This window comes from Mastomys coucha, unplaced genomic scaffold, assembly GCF_008632895.1.
Source record: "Mastomys coucha isolate ucsf_1 unplaced genomic scaffold, UCSF_Mcou_1 pScaffold21, whole genome shotgun sequence".
In the NCBI taxonomy this organism is placed as follows: Eukaryota; Metazoa; Chordata; class Mammalia; order Rodentia; family Muridae; genus Mastomys; species Mastomys coucha.
The window spans coordinates 75,211,187-75,226,498 of record NW_022196904.1 but is presented as its reverse complement, the minus strand read 5'-3'; the positions used below and the strand labels follow the sequence as shown (position 1 = coordinate 75,226,498).

The 15,312-nt window shown below is 37.2% G+C and overlaps 1 protein-coding gene across 1 annotated transcript; it reads right to left on the bottom strand.

The window, feature by feature from the left end:
- Positions 1-1,145: 1,145 nt before the first annotated feature.
- Positions 1,146-2,138, bottom strand: LOC116100620 (olfactory receptor 14C36-like). Its single transcript, XM_031384360.1, has one exon. The coding sequence runs from the start codon at positions 2,136-2,138 to the stop codon at positions 1,146-1,148; it is 993 nt and encodes a 330-aa protein (XP_031240220.1).
- Positions 2,139-15,312: the final 13,174 nt, after the last annotated feature.

Below are 15,312 nucleotides of genomic sequence, written 5' to 3'. Positions count from 1 at the left end.
CAGATCAAAAAGTCCCATATCTTACCAAGGAGCCATATGCTATTGATGCCTCCTGAGAAAGGGAAAGGGACACTCTCTAATAGAGTATCACTGGATATACCAACCATATTCCAGGGAAGGCCCCGGGCCCAGGAGTAGTTGGCCAAGATAAAGAGATACCAAGGTTTTTGTTTGTTTGTTTTGATTTTTATTATACCCCTCATTTAAGGCACCTCTAGGGGGCAAGAAGATACTACTAAATACATATAAAACCAACCAAACAAACAAAAAAACAAAACTGGAAAGATATTATACTAGTGTTACATATTAACAGCATGCCAGAAAGTTCTGGAAGTAATAGAAAAAAATCATACACAAAATAAGTAGATGACAAAAATAAAGTTATTTAACTTGGGATTGAAATAAAGTAGAAACAAATGACACAAAGAGTCGATGTCTTGTTTATGGTTTTATTGCTGTGAAGAGACACCATGACAATTGAATTGGGCTGGATTACAATTCAGAGGATTAGTTCATTATCCTTATGGTGGAACGCATGGCATCATGCAGCAAGACATGGCCCTTGAGAGGTCGCTGAGGGTAGTATAACTGGATCCACAGGCAGCAGGAAGTGACAGTGACACAATGCCCAGGCTTGAGCTTCTCAAACCTCAAAGTCCATCCCATAGTTTACGACTCCTCCAATAAAACTAACCCTACTCCAACAAAGCATTATGCTCTAATGAAGGCTATAGACTCCATTTTCATTCAAATTATCACAGGATCTATATCTGTTTTTTGTTGTTTTTGTTGATGATGATTGTTTTTAGGGTTTTTTTTTAATGTGTGTACATTTTCTTAAGGTATTTTTCATTTCTTTGATTTGTGATATTCTGATATACTAGTTTTTGATATACCTTCCTATACTTTATTTGATTTCATTTTATTTACCATTAGAAGTCTGTTTGTTTTAGAATGAGAGACAGGAAGGGGATAGATTTGGATGGAAGGAAATATGAAGGGAAACAGGTAGGAGTAGAGAAAGGGGTAACTATAATTAGGAAATATGTGAAAAAATCTTTTCAATGAAGGGAAGAAAATGTTGTGGTATATGTGTTTGTGTGTGTACACTTATGTGTGCTTGTGAATTAGTATAAAATTTTTCACTATTTTATCAGTACTTTTTCTCTAGAGTACCATGAAAAATACATGTTCCTTTTATATTCAAATATGAAAAAAAATTGTGATGTAACTTTCCTCACAGCCTCCTTTATCTGTTTGTTTCTAAGACTATAGATGATAGGGTTTAAGAATGGCGGAATCATGATGTAAAATGTAGAAATAATCACTTCCTGAACTACATCAAAGGTTACTACTGGAGGTCTTACATACACATAGGCAGCAGAAATAAGAAAGACAGACACCACAACAATGTGAGGGACACAGGTAGAAAAGGCTTTTCCTCTCTCTCCTTTGATGGGAATCTTCAGCACAGTTAATAATATGCGAATATATGATATGATAATAAAGACAAAGCTACTACCACCGAGTCCAATGTCAGTCAGAAGTATTAAGAGTTTGTTGTTAAAGGTGTCAGAGCAAGAAAGCCTCAGCAAACCTGGCAGATCACAAAAGAACTGAGGAATCACATTATAGTGACAGAAAGAAAGCTGGAATGTTTTAACAGTATGCACACTTGCAATGACAAGAGAGCAAAATAGGGAAGCCAGGGTCATCTGAACACAGAACTTTTGGTTCATGATTATAGGGTAGAGGAGAGGCTTGCAGATGGCCACATAGCGGTCCTGAGCCATGATGGTGAGAAAAAGAATCTCTACAGCTGCACAAAATATGAAAAAAAAAATCTGTGCTGCACACCCAGCCATAGAAATATTCCTGTGGTCAGTGAGAGAGTTAACACAGGTACTGGGGACAGTGATGGAAATGTAGCACATGTCTAAGATGGACAGATTCCTGAGGAAGAAGTACATGGGTGTGTTCAGGGTCTGGTCCACTGTAGTAGCAATGATGATGGTAAGGTTCCCTAACAGGCTGCCCAGGTACACCAGCAGGAACAGCACACTGATTAGGAACCTGAGCTCCCAAGTCCCAGCATAAACCTCCAGGAGGAACTCAGTCACTAGAGAGGAATTGGCCATTTTCTCAAATTGTAGGTTTTCTGAAAAAAAAAAAAAAGTAGGACCGAGAATAACTTAAAATAATTGATAGATTACTAGCATTTACCTTAAAACCCTTTGTTTTTTAGAAATTAGATTTATGTGTGATGGACATATAAGTCATGTATTCTTAGCATGCATATATATTTTAAACATGCTTAGTTTGTAGTACACATAGTTGTACCTGTCTTTCTAATTGTATGGAATGATGATAAGCATTTATAATTAGTTTCCATAATAATGTCTCATAAGCCTATTATCTTAATAACTATCAATTTGATTAATATACAGTGTTTTCCTCTTCCAGATAAACTATTTGTATCAATTAGGAAAACCCAAAGAAATTAAACATGTGGAAAGAATTTTTAAAACTGTGTTTATATATTTATAATCAATATTTATTTGCATATGATATGCAGTAATTTTCTATGATTATTTTCATATATACATACATGTTTATACATAATGAGTGATAAGGTAAAAAGTGAGTGAGAGTGCAAGACATGGACATAATGGGAATGGTTGGGAAAGAGAGAAAGATGAACATGGAAGAAGGTAGAGTATAAAAAAAATCTCAATCAGTTTTTGGAATACCTGAAACCTTCATAAGAGGTCATTTTGCCTGGAAACTCAGGCACAGTTTAACCTAACATGCTTAAGGCACCCTTTTTTCCTTATGGAGAAACAACATCTTTTCTGAAAATCAGCAATACAACAATACCATAGATATCTTAATCTCAATTCCTTATAACCAACTTTTTGGTTTATAAGTGTATACATCCTCATTTAAACTGGAATATATTTTGGCTAGCTGGTTACTTGAACAAAGACATTTTATAAGTAAAACTCAGTATACTGCAATGCATGACAACTTTTCTGCTCTTAGGAGTTGATATCAAAGCTCGATTGATATTAATGTACACTATGGAATGTTCGACTGTATTTTCCCAATAGTGATCTCATACTCTCATATTCCCTGAATAATGCCCCACACACAAATGCCAGTTCTGACATTTATAGGAAATATAGGAGTATTAATGTGCAGAATTGTAAGTATGAGAAACTAAAGGTAAGCACTACCAGCATTTAATAAGTTAATGGAACAAGCTTTTTCAAATCCTCATGGAAACTACTAAAGATATCACCTAAACAGAAAACATTAATTTGAGACAAAATGACCTAAGAAGAGTTGAACGAAGCAACTATTAAATAGACAGGAAGCAAGTAAGAAGTGGTGAGGTAGCCACTTCTTTCTTGAGTCAGATGTATTAAATTTCTTATTTTGGAAGCTTCAAATTTCTCAGAGCAAGAAATGAAGAAATGGTAAAGAAAATATTACTTAGTGGCATTAGCTAGTGAACATTTCCTATTTATAATCCTTATTTGCAAGATTTATTTAAATACAAAGATGGTATTAAACTGTTATAACAAGTTGCAAAGAGAAAACAATATTCTTCCAAATATATTAGTATGGAATCCACTGAATAATTAAGCATATCTGTACTATATTTGATAGATATTCTTCAAGAGCACAAAACCAGAGTAAGGTGAGCAGTAAAATTAAATGTAAACCATAATTAATGTATATGACATGTAACATATTTCTGGCTGAATTTTGAATTTGAAAAAGTGTAATTGGGATTCTGATAAGAACACAACATCCGCTGTTTTTTTTATTTCTTTCTTTTTTTAATATTAATAAATATTTTTAATATTTTTTTCAGTATCTTGACATTTTTATTTTTTGTTTATTTATTTTTTCTTATTAGATATTTTCTTTATTTACATGTAAATTTCTCCATTCCTAGTTTCCCCTCCAAAAAACAAAGAAACAAACAAAAACAACAAAAACAAACCCCTGTTGCCTCCCCCCTCCCCATGCCTGCCACCCTGCCCTCTCCCACTTTCTGGCCCTGGCATTCCCCTGCACAGGGGGACAAAACTTTCACAGGGCCGAGCTCTTCTCCTCCTATTGATGATCAAATTGCAATCCTCTACTATACACATGCTGCCAGAACAATCAGACCCCTCCATGTGCAGTCCTTGGTTGGTGGTTGGGAGCCTGGGAGCTCTGAGGGTACTAGTTAGTTCATATTGTTGTTTGTCCTAAGGGGCTGCAAACCCCTCAGCTCCATTGGTCCTTTTTCCTAACTCCTTCAGTGGGGACCCTATAATTTTTTTTTTATTATGGCTGCAGTATGCTGTAGAAAAGGAAGATTGGACATATATACAGGTCAATGATAACAATATCAGAAAAAAAATATTCAACACCATTTGTGTGTTTGTGCATGTGTGTATGTTTGGGGAAGTAAAGGATAATATTTTGTCACAGGTGATTGAGCCTCTAGAATTGTACAAGGTATCCCTTTTGTGAATATTAATAAGTGTCAATATCTATGCAGAAATATCAAAAATTCTTGTTATTTATATACTTTAAATATAAAGTAATGTTGATGTTAAAAGACAATATAGTAATCAGAAAGAATGCACAAAGAAGTATTGCGTGAAGACTTATCAAGGTTGTATGACCTCACATCTACAAAGAAACAATTCAACTGCAGCTGAGGTGTGTGGTCAATAGAAATTGGAACAGGAGGTCCATGAGATTATTCTGTTTGGACATCTCTCACTATTGCTCTAAGACAGTACAGTACTTATGTTAAAATGTCATAAATCGAGTGAAATATCATTACCAAGTAAAAAGGCACTGAAGGGAACCAATTACAATTATATCTCAATTGGCAGAGTAATGCTGGTACATCATCCACTTGAGGCTCACATTGCTCTCCAAAATGTCAGTTTGGATAGTGGAAGACTATAGAAAGGTTAAAGAAAGTCAGCAAATTCAGGCACTGAGTGTCAGAATTGCATCTATGCTTTCAGCCTCAGAGTATCTCAATGTAAAAGTAAACTTATGGATTTGAAATAAATACAATACAAAAATTAAAAAGATTTTAATACTTAGTCTTCAATGTGACCAGTAGCTCATAGTGAAAATGAAATTTAAAAATCACATAAGAGAACACAGTGAATCAAATAGACCTAACAGGAATATATGGAAAATTTACCTCAAAAGTATCAAGAGAAGTGTGTACCAAGTATTCGCCAGCAGTAAGATTATCAGTTCTTTAATTAAATATAACTAATTGGAATATTTGTGCCAACCAAAGATTGGCAGAAGCACTAATAGTCCTGAGGAATATTATATGTGGTGAAGCAATGAGTACACCTCATGTAAGTCTTAATAAGTTTTAGGGATCCATCTTATCTGCACTTAGAAAAAATTCTTTATGAACACTAGTAAAGAAAATAGATAGGCTTATGCATTATACAGAACTGAATTCAGGTCCCTGCACCAGCTTTGTGGCTTACAGTTGTCAATAAGTCCAGCTTTAGGAGATTCAACACTCTTTTCTATCATTCTCTCAGAATACTTTATGCAGGTGGTATGCACATGTCCATACAGGGAAAACATCCATACACATATATTTTTGGATAAATATTTGTATATATTGATTGATATGTAAAATCATTTAGTAAAAAGTAGACGAAAATTGTTGAACAAAAGAGAGTCACATGAGAGGGATTGGAGGGAGAAAAAAAGAGAAATAATATAAAATAAACCAACTAAAAAAATAACTCTTTTAAAAAGTTTTAAGAGTTTGTGAGATCTTTTCACTATATATGTATGTATCTCCAATATATGCAATAATGCACAAAAATATTACTATTATTAAACATAGTATAAAAGTAAAATATAATATCAACATATTATATGTTATATAATATGTTTTAATCCTCATACCTTTTTGTCAAATTGATTTACATAGAGCTATGCACATATTTTAAATATTAAACACATAAAAAGATGTTGTAAGTATGATGCTAGGTGGCACTGAGACACAATGATCAGCTTTTTTATGATAGTTTAGTCTACCAATTTCAGGATGTTGCTGTCACACTTGAAATGAATCTTCTATAAAATAGCAAGATTTTTCTGATTGTTTTTCTCTTCAAGTAATGGATGTTTTGTCACACATTTTCTTAATAAATTTCTGATTGTTTCTAGGTGAAAAACATGCATTTTCTCAAACATTCAGTAAATCTAATTGAACTTCCTTTTCCTTCCTAAAACTTTCAAACTGTTTGAATAAAGGAATTGCTGAGAAATTCCACTATAAATAAGACTTGAAGGTCAGGGCAATATCCATGATCACAGAACACTTACCACCATGGCATTGTTCAGCATTCAAAAATGAAAATGAAGGAAAAAATATGAGAATGAAGCCTTCCAGATCAAAGATTTCAGATATTCACTCTGTAATGACTAAAAATACAAGTCTTGTCTGTAAAAATTTACTGGTCTTCTCTTTTATCAGATGTGGACATCCTCCTGAGTACAATACAAAGGCACTAAGAATATAGCCCTTAAGTGGACAAAATTCCTGGAGGGAATTTACAAAGGTGATTATTTCCAGAGAACTGGTAAAAATAAACCTAATTAAAATTCAGGAGAAAACATAGACTGGAGGACCAGAAAAGGTGTCACTTGAGTCACCTGAAAGTGTTGGGATAATGATGGAGACAATGAAACACTGCAGGAAGCACAAGGATAACCTATCATCTCAAGGATGCGTCTGGCACCTGCAGGGAGCTCAGGGCATGATCCTGTGTGATTTTAACATCTCACAGCAAGCAGATAGTCAATCTCTCTCTATGTCTCCCAATCTCCATCCCACCACAGTCTCTTCAGAATGATATGCTAAGCTATAAGAAACACTAAAAAAACAGAATGACAATCGCAGTCCTTAACAAGCCCCTTCAAATCAAATTTGATTCCCAAGCGTTGAAAAAAGGACTATTAACTTTTATAACAGGGAGACCAGTAGCAATATGTAGTGTTTAAACTTGCATCCAAATTCAAATGACACTTTTGTGTTTCATATACTTGTAAAAAATATGTTTAATCTTTAAATTCCTTTTCTTAGTTTTTTTAAGACTTAAAAAAAACGAATGGTGTCAAAAGGTAAATCATGGACCATACTCAAATATGTTTAAAAATACAAAATATTTCACCATACTGCAGCTCCCTATCCATAAAACCTGAAGAGGTAGATTTGATATCCTCATTTATGTATGAATATTAGAAGTTAAATTATATTTCACACAGAGTCTGAACAACTAAGAAAAATTGCATACTTTGCAGAGTTTTACCAGGAAAGTTACCAGAAAGTAAAATGCTACTTATCAAAGGTTGTACATTGTACACATTCCGATTTAATCCAAATGAGGGTAGTGGCACTGTGAATGCTACTATCAGATTCCCTGCCCCAAATAACCATCCAACAAACATTCTCTCAGGTTCTAAGACACACAGAATTCACTTTTTTATCTCTGGTAGATAAGTCCAGATTATATCTCAACTGGCAGAGTAATGCTACTACATCATCCACTTGAGGCTCAAATTGCTAGCCAAAATGTCAGTTTTTGACAGTGGAAGATTATACTAAGATTAAAGAAAGTCAGCAAATTCAGGCACTGAGTGTCAGGATTGCATTATTTCTGGTTGCTCTGGGAGAACTCAGCAGGAAGATGTGAATATAAAGTCCAAGTTACTGTGGAGACTCTAGGACACTGGACATGCTAAGATCATGAGATATATGCCTAGGAAACCTCTGGCTTTGTGAAGCCAGCCCAAAGAGGCCAGGTATGGAGCAGTGGAATTACTGAACCCACATGAACTTCTAAACCTGCCAGAGAAATGCTTCAGATATGGAAATAGAGCTGACAGTTAAGGTGCTTGTCCTCTTGGTGTCTCGAATTTTCTTTGATCTTGTGTTTCAATTTTTTCTTTTGATTTTCTCTTTTGTAATGGGAATGATTATTCTGAATTACAGTTTATAGGAAATATATGAATTAACAGTTATTTTTACAGGTATTCATATTTAAAGGTGTTTTGAGATTCAGAAGACATATTTCTGGCTTTGAAAAATGTTACAATTATTTAGATGTTGGGAACCTTGTAGATGTACCTAATTTATTTTATATTGAGATGAACATTATAACAATACCGCAGACCTTATCATGTAAGGCCATAAAAACAACAAACTGAATGACTAGGCCTAAACCAAATGAAACAGTTGGACTATGTCTCAGAGTGTCAACAAATATTCTCAATGGATAGGCAGAAATCAATCACTCAGAAGAGACATGACAAGCCAGTTCCTGTAATTGTTCAACTAACCCATTCTGCCACCCAAAGCCAGATATAAAAATACCCAAAGATATTGGAAACAAAAAGGCAAATTATAGTCCATCTTACCTGTTTTGGACAGATATGTATCTTCATGCCATAACAATCACCTGGCCATAAACCTCTCCTGTCTAGCAAGAAACTTAGAACTTAGATTTCTATGAGTCTGATTTTCCAAGTAAATCAGGTATAGACTGTCTTGATCCTAGGCTACACATTTTACAGTCTAACATTGGAGAGATGAGTTAAATCATCTTTGCTTATAAATGGACAAATACAGAAGCCATATAGTAGACAACTTCCCTGGGTAACATTGCCCAAAAGATTCCAACCCTGTTTCATGAGGCTCTACATGAAACTATGACCTTACATCATAATTTTCCAAGAACAATACTATTATAAAACATAAATGATTCCCTTATCTCTAAAACTGAAATAAATTTTATAAAATGACCATTAAAGAAATATTGAAAGAGTTACAGAGTGTTGGCAATGGCATACATCAGAGGATATAAATTTTGGCTACTATATGAAAGGAGGAAAAAGAATCCTATCTCAGAGTAGGATTTCTGCTATTTATTAGATACCAACTCAAAAGACTAACTTGACTCTGGATACCAAGTTTTGCAGGAGTAGCAAAGCCTCTCTCTATATACTAGGGCAAAAGATACATATATCTCCTAACCTGGACTGGGAATAAACAAAGCATATTTGAGGGTTAAAAACAGTTCTGTCTTTGGTTACTGTTCTAGTACTTCCAGGTAGTTTAAAACCTTTTGACCCATTTTCCATAAATCAACCAGTATTATAAAAGGGTTTATAAACTTTCACAGGACCGCCAGGTGGTGGTGGCGCACGCATGCTTTTAATCCCAGCACTTGGGAGGCAGAGGCAGGCGGATTTCTGAGTTCGAGGCCAGCCTGGTCTTCAGAGTAAGTTCCAGGACAGCCAGGGCTGCACAGAGAAACCCTGTCTTGAAAAACCAAAAACAAAAAAAAACTTTCACAGGACCAAAGGCCTCTCCTCCCATTGATGACCAACTAGGCCATCCTCTGCTATACATATGCTGCTGGAGCCACAAGTCCCACAATGTGTGCTCCTTGGTTGATGGTTTAGTCCCTGGGAGCTCTGAAGGTACTAGTTAGTTCATCTTGTTGTTCATCCTAAGGGGCTACAAACCCTTTAGCTCCTTGGGTCCTTTCTCTAGCCCCTTCATTGGGGACCCTATGCTCAGTCCAATGGATAGTTGTGAGTCTCTATTTCTGTATTAGTAGGGCACTGTCAGAGCCTTTCAAGAGACAGCTTTATCAGTCTCCTGTCAGGTAACACTTGATGACATCCACAATAGTGTCCGGGTTTGATGATTTAATATGGAAAGGTTTCTCTGGTGGAGCAGTCTCTGCAACTCTTTAGATGGGCATTTTGTTCCCCCTTCTAAGAAGGAATGAAGCATCCACACTTTTGTCTTCCTTCTTGAGTTTCTTCTGATTTGTGGATTGTATTTTGGGTATTCTGAGCTTCTGGGCTAATATCCACTTATCAGAGGGTGGGTTGGTGAGCAGGGGGACAGGGGAAGAAACAGGGTTTGCTTTTTGTTTTTTGTTTTGATGTTTTTTCAGAGTGGTAACCAGGAGAGGATATATCATTTGAAATGTAAATAAAGAAAATATCTAATTAAAAAAAGATGTTATAACTCAAACATTAGGGCCAGGAAAATATACTGTAACATATCTGTCCATAAAACTGGGTCATAGAAAAAAAGCTATGCTCTCTGTATGATGCCAGTCTAAAGCTGGCCTGATACTGAAAGACCCCCAGAGCTAGGGAGACCCTCCCTCAAGTCTTGGGATGACACAACCACCCAATAACTCACAAGAGACTGATCTTGATGCAACAGTATGAGGTTTATTCAGGGGAAACCAGTATACTGCAGAAGAGCTCATAACCCAGGGACAGAGGAGCTCAACCCAGAGCACAAGAAGTGAGGGGTATTTAAAGGGAAAAACCACAAACTAGGGGGTGAGGGGACTACCAAGGGCACATAACAAGAGAACAGTGGAAAATTCTAACAGGACTCAACTCCTGATTGAGTCAGGGTCATAAAGAAAACATCCTACACACTCATTATTCACAAGAATGTGGTCTGATCAATGCTATTCACTTTATGGCTGACCATTCCCTAGAACCACCCAGATGGCTCATATCCTGCTTTTTGTTCTTGGACCTAACTAGGGTTGGGGGGGCCTTTGTGGGCAACAGGTTTCTGAAACTGGCTAGTCTACATTCTTGGTTCGTTACAGAGGTTTACCATGCCCTTTTAGGTAAAGGTTATACATTATACATAATTTCTATTAAATGCTCTCATTTTAAATTTCTAAAATTCTCCAGCTTTTCAATACAGCATCAGACCCTACTCCTGGACCACCCAATAGGGTGATTTTAGAAACTCTTGACCATCAAGTCTGTTAACCTCTTCCCTGATGATGATTCCCATTTGCTCATCCCTGACAGTCAAGGTATGAAAAGATGAAAACAGTTATGTGGGTGTGCATTAGTTACTTTAACTGAAAGAACTTGTTCTGAAGACTGGTACATCTCAGACAAGGATAAATAATTGGTTGATCTTATCAAGGTTTTTAGATTAAAAAAGGGTCCCTTCCAATTTAAATGGATAGGCTTTTACTATTCAGTGTGTTCCAATTATGGTCTACTAAAATGAGAACTTACCACTGGGGAAAATAAACATACAAACACCAAAACTTTGGTCCTCCTATGGTTGTTTGGATTCCTATAAATTACTATCCTCCACTGCCTAGAACTTCAAAAAGATGACTCCCTTGCAGGATGTAGCAACTGAGCCATTGACCTGGCTGTTAGTTAAATGAACCTAATTGATACTATTATGGTATACCTTGATCTGATGTTTCTGGAGAAAATGGGCATCAAAAGCCCACAGGTTGATGAACAACACTAGAAAGGTCATTATCCCCAAAAAATTTGTAGGACTTTTGTAATTGCCCTTCATAAGCCTATTCAACTGGGATCTACAAAACCTTCTGAGTTGCTCAGATCAAGTTGTTCCATACCTAGACTTACTACTGCCTGACATGAAATGTCTCAGCCAGATACCAGGTTTGAGAACAAGTGGATCCAAAATAGAGAGCCCTTACCCTGGTAAGGTTTTGAGGGAAAGGCCAAGACCAGAGAATTGTGCAAAAATGACTTCACTGATACTCAGGTTGCCAGGAAAGGATATGATACTTGATATTTTTTACAGACATATTTTTACTATGGATAGAAGCATTTTGCATGTGGACAGAAACTGCTCAGATACTAGTTGAAAAGCTCCTCAAACTCCTTCTCCCAACCCCACCCCCAGCTCTGGACTGGCACCCACCCCCAGCAGGACTGACAGCCTTGCCTAGAGGCGGCCACCTCCGGGGCTAAACAATGGTTCGCCTTTGAAGACAGCAGCCTGGAAGTGACACCTAGAGGCGAACATACCTACCTGCTTGGGGACTTTGGGCTTCAGATTTCTGTTGAAGCGTTTATGTTATGCTTATGTCTTGTACCTGGAGATTCGGTTTCGTTTTTTTTTACCTGCCCCTATAAATGTTCTAAAGATCCCTAAGTAAATTGAAGCCTTGATAAGCTACTTGGCCTCCGTCTCTTTGTTTCTCGATCCCACTTATTTTCCAGGTCCTTTGCTAACCTCTGGCTGAAGAGAACCCAGACCCGTGGAGCTGAGGGCAGGCTTCACTCATTTAAGAACTGGTCTTCTTATTTGAGCTCTCTGTAGCAGTAGGGCTCAATAGTGACCTAAAGTTCATAGCCCAAACCTCTCAGTTAATAGCTAATGATATAGGCATAGATTAAAAACTTCATTGTGAATACAATCCTCAGAATTCTTGACAAAACAAAACTTTTATTAAAGAGTCCAGTAAATGGTGGCTAAACCTTCTTCCTTTGCTTTGCTTTGCTCTGCATAAATCCCTCCCATGTAGGGAGGTATTTAGTCTTTATGAATTTATATTTGGAAAACCTTCCCAATTGCTCCCTCAGCTCAGAAACATGCAGTTGGTAAAACTCCTTAATAGTTTATTTCTCAAGTCAATTCAGGTCCTCAATTCCTGCATTAAGGTCATTCCTTAAACGACGCAAGGGACATAGCCAACCTCTACATCCACCACCAGTTTCCCCTTGTCGAAACCAAGGTATAATATCTGTATCAAGTGATTAAACAAAAGAACACTAGAACCCATTCTCAAAGGACCCTTCTACGGCCAAGATCATAGCTGGCATTATATCATGGATTCATGACACCCTGTTCTGTGCCCCAGTGTAGGGGAATGCGAGGGTCAGAAAGTGGGAGAGGGCGGGCTGGCAGGCATGGGGAAGTGGGAGGCAACAGGGGTTTGTTTTTGTTGTTTTTGTTTGTTTCTTTGTTTTTTGGAGGGGAAACTGGAAATGGAGAAATTTACATGTAAATAAAGAAAATATCTAATAAAAAAAAAAAGAAAAGAAAACAGAAGGGAAGGATGGCAGGGCTAAATTGATTACCCTCCTGATTATGGAGTCATAAAAATTAAAGTTTCATTGGGCCTGAACCATTCTACATCCTGTACCTCTGCTTTCTCTTGCTTCTTGTGTCTGACATATGGATTAAGTATAGATAGAGTTATGATCCATACCCACAATCTCAGTCATGGAACACATACAGGGCAGATTGTAGCTAGCATGACTATAAACTAGCAACCCATATTCCATATTGAATTTTAATCATTGCCAGCCACAAATTATCAAGGATTTTTGATTATGCCTAGAGCCCTGGCTCCCATTGTACATTGGGATAAGAACTAACTAGACTGTTAACCTATTGACTGACAAAATACAGTGTGACTAGGAACATCCCAAATTAACAGTATTGACTTACAGGGTACCAAAAATTGTCTACTATAAAGGTTTTAACATAGGCAAATCCCCTTATTCCAGTGCCTAATTTTTTTTTTGTCTTGTGGTTTAACTCATATACATAGTGGCAATTATTACAGGTCCCCTGAGTTTATATGTACTAATGGTTGGACAAAATGTGGCTCAATAGATATTTTCTAAATGAAGATACCTCTTTCATGAGTCTAAGTACATATTCTGCCCAGGAAAAACTATATAATAAAAAAAAATACATTTTCACATAGATCCTAGACTATAAAAGGGGGGATATAAACTGTTTTCATCCTGAAAGACCCCCAGAACTGGGGAGATCCTTACTCAAGTGTTGGGATGACATGACCACCCAATGACTCATGAGAGACTGAACTTGTTGCAATCACATGAGGTTTATTCAGGTCAGATCTGAGGTCGAACTCATAGCCTGGCAGACCAGAGGGGTTTGACCCCGAACACAAGAAGTAAGGGGTATTTAAAAGGAAAAACCACAACCCAAGCAGGGTGATGGGGTGACCAAGGATACATAGCATGAGAACAGTAGAAAATTCTAAAGGAACCCACTACCTAGTTGAGCCAGATCACAAGGAAGTCATTTTGCACACCCATTGTCTAGAGGAATGTAGTATGGTCAACGCTATCTTCTTAATGACTGACCACTCCTAGGACTACTTAGATGACTAATATCCTGTGGTTTGGTCAATGTTATCTTCTTAATGACTGACCGCTATCCTGTTCCTTATTCTGGGCAATGTTATCTTCTTAATTGCTGACTGATGTCTCATTCCTGGAACTAACCAGTCCATCTTCCTGGCTTGTTACAGAGACTTCCTATGCCTTCTTTAAGTAAAGGTTATACATTAATGCATTTCCATTAACATGCTTTTCCCAAATTTCTAAATTCAGTCTTTCAATCCAATTCTTGGTTGGATCAGTCATAACCACTGCAACAACAATCATAAATATATCAGCTTTTCTCATGGGGGATAAAAGTTCAAGGAAGTAAGGATGTTCAGGACCTAGAAGTATCAAACAATAGTAGGATATAGAGTTCTTTGGGTATAGGCACAAAAATGCTATAGTGGGATTGAAATAGATCTATTTCTAATTTCCTGAGAAACCACTAGACTGATTTTCATTGTTACTGTGCAAGTTTTCACTCCCACCTGCAATGAATGAGTGTTTCCCTTTTTGTGTCAGTGTGAGTAGGTCTTTGTTTTCTTTAGCTTAGCCATTCTGACTTGTAAAGGTGAAATCCCCAGAGACCTATTTTGTTATCCTACAGGGCAAGAGATTATAAGCCAATATGAACTAACATTTTCTCAAATTGATGGGTAATAGACAAGTACCTGCTATACCCACAAACAAAACAAACAAAACAAAATAAGGAACTATATTGTAAACAACTGTCCAAAGCTTAGGGTGTGCAAACAGTGAGAAAACCATAAGAAACAAACCCCAGGGACTCCTGGGGACTAGACTACAAACCAAATAATACATTTGAAGGAACCCATGGTGCTGGCCGCATATGTGGCAGAGGATGGCCTTGTTGGACATCAGTGGGAGGAGAGGCCATTTGCCCTGAGGGTGTTCAAAGTCCTAGTGTAGGGTAATGCCAGGGCAGATGGGAGTGGGTGCGTGGGTTGGGGAGCGCCCTCATAGACACAGGTAGAGTGGGGCTGGGACAAAGGATTTCTGAAGGGGAGACCTGGAAAGGGGAAAACATTTGAAATGTAAATAAAGAAAATATCCAATAAAAATAAATATTAAAAAAATAAAAAAATGAAACAACTGGGCCTCCAGTGAGAGCCGCCATCCCCTCTCCGGTGAGTTCCTAAGCTGAGAGAATCCACCTGGGGAGGCAAAGGCTCAAAGAGTTGCAGGGGAGCCACCTGGCAGCAGGGACCCGATCCTCTCAGCTTCCAACTAACAGAGGTGGATCAGCAACCTTAGCCGCCT

What these genes read in the sequence shown, in the direction of transcription:
- LOC116100620 (XM_031384360.1), bottom strand. Translation starts at nt 2,138, where the DNA reads ATGGCCAATTCCTCTCTAGTGACTGAGTTCCTCCTGGAGGTTTATGCT.